Below are 3,066 nucleotides of genomic sequence, written 5' to 3'. Positions count from 1 at the left end.
ATCCCCACGCAGCCGCTTATCTCCTTCACAAAACAATCAGTGTCTGGAAACCACCCTCGTTGGAAGTCGTGGATACAGCCCAGTACTTGCTGAGGGTCTGGCATCAGTTTAGGCCGTGGAATACATTTCAAAGACGAATGGACTTTGGACAACCTAAAAAAATGATCATTGCAGCAAGAGGCGTGCGATCGGGAAACTTCCAATATGCCAAAAGTTGGGATGCTCTCCCTTAGCCCTGGGGTGACAGCGTGCAGTCAATTTGCGAGAATTGTAAAAGAACGATACAAAAAGCAAGCAAAGTGCAACGTTCAATTTGACAGTCACGTGTCCCAGACTGATGGATGTACAGTCGAGGCTCGCCATGTGCATGAGTACCGTACATTGGATGGAGGAAATTGCATCGAAGCACCAATAAGTTATCAACCATCTGACTTCACGTTTCGCAGTCACTTCATCATCTATATGTTCAGACAGTAGAACTCCCCGAACGCCCAGAATCGGTTGTTGGGGCAATTTCACTAATTCGTGTTGAATATCGGCTATAGTACCAAGCTTATCAAGGACCAGGTTTGTTGCTAGACGTTCCAGATAATTTCAGCTTACCATTTGGTTCAAGCGCAGGTACTTCGTTCCAGTAGTGATACAACAATAAATACTTCGACACCCCATATGTCCATGACGGATCCCCGATCAAATTACTCCTCCCTTCAGACTACTCGGCAAGCATTTCTCTACACAGTAATGCTAGTCGATATCTGTACACACTCCTGGAAGACAATCGAGTTCATGCTATTTTCTGCGTCGGAGTCTGCCACGAGTTTTGTGTGATATTCTCGAACGCTAAGGATGAGGCGTGGTCCCAGCACAAACATCTGCACGAACAATAAAATTTCAAGAACACCTTCAAGTATCTGAGCTCCAATAGAATATGAATTCTACAGAAATGATGAGCAGTGGTTACACGTAGATGTCGGCGACAGATCGGCGCACCATGATTTTCGGAGAGAAAACAGCAAGTTGGAGGCAAGTGACACCAAAAAAGCTAATATGTGCGGAACTTGAGCAGAAAAATATAACCGTATTCACATTACAAGCTCACCTTGCAAAATAGAGAACGTGAGATTGTACCAGCACTCTGAAACAGTCCCCGATGGTCGATCCTGTCGACCCGCTGAGTCGTCGCAGGTTACGGAAGTGTTTCACAGCAACCCAGACTGCAAGACACAGTGCAAGGACCTCCCAAACAGTGTAGAGCATCCAAACCATTGAAAACCAAAGCTGCTCGTCTTCTTCATAGACATAACCGCATATATACGTGTCAGAGAGTATCAGCTCCTCTGATGTTTGTCCAATGAGGTCTGCTCTTCAAGTCAACAAGTAAAGCTTACCCCCTACAACATACTTGAGTTCTATTGCCAAGATTACTCCGCAGGCGATGATGACAGTCAGAAAGGTAATAACAAGGAAGATGAGGATCATTCTAGATCCCTGATGCATAGCATATAAGCGAGCAATCATGATGACTTGCATGAGGTTTCAGTCGAGTCGATATCACAGAGGTATTGCAGCTGGATGACTCACCACCCAACATGGCAGCTACGACCGCATTTGTCCCAGTCGCTGCGTAGTTCGTAATGTTGCCTGAACCACGTAATTAGCGAACGCCCTTTATGATACTAGAATCAAACGCTCCGACTTACACCTATGGGGTGAATATGTTGAGCCAAGCTCAATCATGATGCGTGATGGTCAAAATCTCACTCACCCCTACAAATGAGTGTATTCGTTAGATACGAATGACATGGTCGTGGAACACTTACTGCATCTGTCACCGAGACCCATATCACATTTTCTGTATGCCGTCGGTCAGAATAATCGAACACAGCACATGTGATACATACGCAGAACTTTGGTACTAATTGTCAGAGATGAGCTATTAGAACGATGCTAATTTGGATTTGTTGGCCTCGACACATACACAGCATACGGCATCCCAATATAGCGTATCTGGAACATGTTGGAGTCAGCACAACCGTCAACCACGGTATAGTACAACATGAGGTACGAACAACCAAATATAGCACAGTCATGAGAGACCAGCGCTGCCTCTGTCGCGAATTCACTATATTTCCTTGTTTTTTTCTGATACGGGACTCTTGTCACTCACCCAGATCAGTTCAATCTATGACACCATTCTTAGCGAGTTGGCTGCTCCGGCGATAACATGGACGTACCTCTTGTCCGAGTGTTAAGACTGGAAATATCATGAGAATATTGGCGATTTTCGAACACTGTCCTGCTTACCCCAATCGTATACCACCACGACGCCCGCGGCAACTGGGAAACTGCACGTCAACATTGGATCTAGACATCCTGATGTGACGAACCTATCCAATAGCTGAAAAAAATACTCAATTTGATTCTCGGCCACCAACTGGGATCATTTGAGACGAAGGTCATGTTCGAGAGAGATGGGTGTGAGCCTGAGCAAGTGGGGAAAGGCAAAAAAACCGAGCAAAACGAAGTTAGTGGTGGGGCCGTATGACGACAGCGTTCGTGCTAGATATACCACCGTTCAGCGCTTCTATCGCCAAAATCAGCATGATGGAGATGGATATTTGGGGGAGCCCTCGGTAATCAAGTAGATTTTGATTTCCAAATCAGTATTAGTACGTACTGCGCACGGGAGGGCCTTACAGTAGTAAGTGGGTGGGTGTCGGGGAGTGCGGCAAGTTGCGGCAGTGATACGGCAAAATACCTGAGCCCCGCAGTCACCAGTGCCCGCACGGGACTAGTAACTTCAACACCGGCATCCTGCAGGCCGATGCCATCAACTTGCTCATCACTCTCAACATTCCGCTCTCCTTACTATGCCTGCCAGGCTGTATGTCGAAGCAACATCCAATAATGCTTACTACTTTGCATCTTCCTTTACCTCGTTGGAGTCATCCAAGCTGCACCTACAACTTGCTTATGCATATTAACGACCCCGACATGGACGGCAACAAAATCGTGATGTGTTGAATGTTGAACGCTGCGGCTGATGAGTGAACAGGTAGAGCATCC

The 3,066-nt window shown here is 46.4% G+C and overlaps 1 protein-coding gene across 1 annotated transcript; it reads right to left on the bottom strand.

Annotated features, from left to right (window-relative positions):
• Positions 1–588: 588 nt before the first annotated feature.
• F5147DRAFT_838307 (uncharacterized protein) lies at positions 589–2,583 on the bottom strand. Its single transcript, XM_041444147.1, has 13 exons — positions 2,388–2,583; positions 2,305–2,337; positions 2,235–2,254; positions 2,168–2,182; positions 2,070–2,108; positions 1,979–2,007; positions 1,902–1,915; positions 1,817–1,852; positions 1,582–1,641; positions 1,389–1,523; positions 1,100–1,337; positions 991–1,042; positions 589–935 (listed from the first exon to the last, which is right to left on the bottom strand). The coding sequence occupies exons 1-13, from the start codon at positions 2,458–2,460 to the stop codon at positions 732–734; spliced, it is 948 nt and encodes a 315-aa protein (XP_041290868.1). The 5' UTR covers positions 2,461–2,583; the 3' UTR covers positions 589–731.
• Between the last annotated feature and the right edge of the window lie 483 nt (positions 2,584–3,066).

The sequence above is a fragment of the Suillus discolor genome, assembly GCF_016758755.1.
Source record: "Suillus discolor strain FC423 chromosome Unknown F5147scaffold_41, whole genome shotgun sequence".
Taxonomy (NCBI): Eukaryota; Fungi; Basidiomycota; class Agaricomycetes; order Boletales; family Suillaceae; genus Suillus; species Suillus discolor.
Note: the sequence above shows the minus strand (reverse complement) of the source record. Positions and strands in the feature narration are given on the sequence as shown.

Bases quoted from the DNA above. Each gene is read 5' to 3' on its own strand.
- F5147DRAFT_838307 (XM_041444147.1), bottom strand. From the start codon at position 2,460: ATGACCTTCGTCTCAAATGATCCCAGTTGGTGGCCGAGAATCAAATTG. The intron at 2,255-2,304 runs GTAAGCAGGACA...TGATATTTCCAG, and splicing joins CGTGGTGGTATACGATTGGG to TCTTAACACTCGGACAAGAG. The intron at 936-990 runs GTGCGCCGATCT...TCATTTCTGTAG, and splicing joins TTTTCTCTCCGAAAATCATG to AATTCATATTCTATTGGAGC.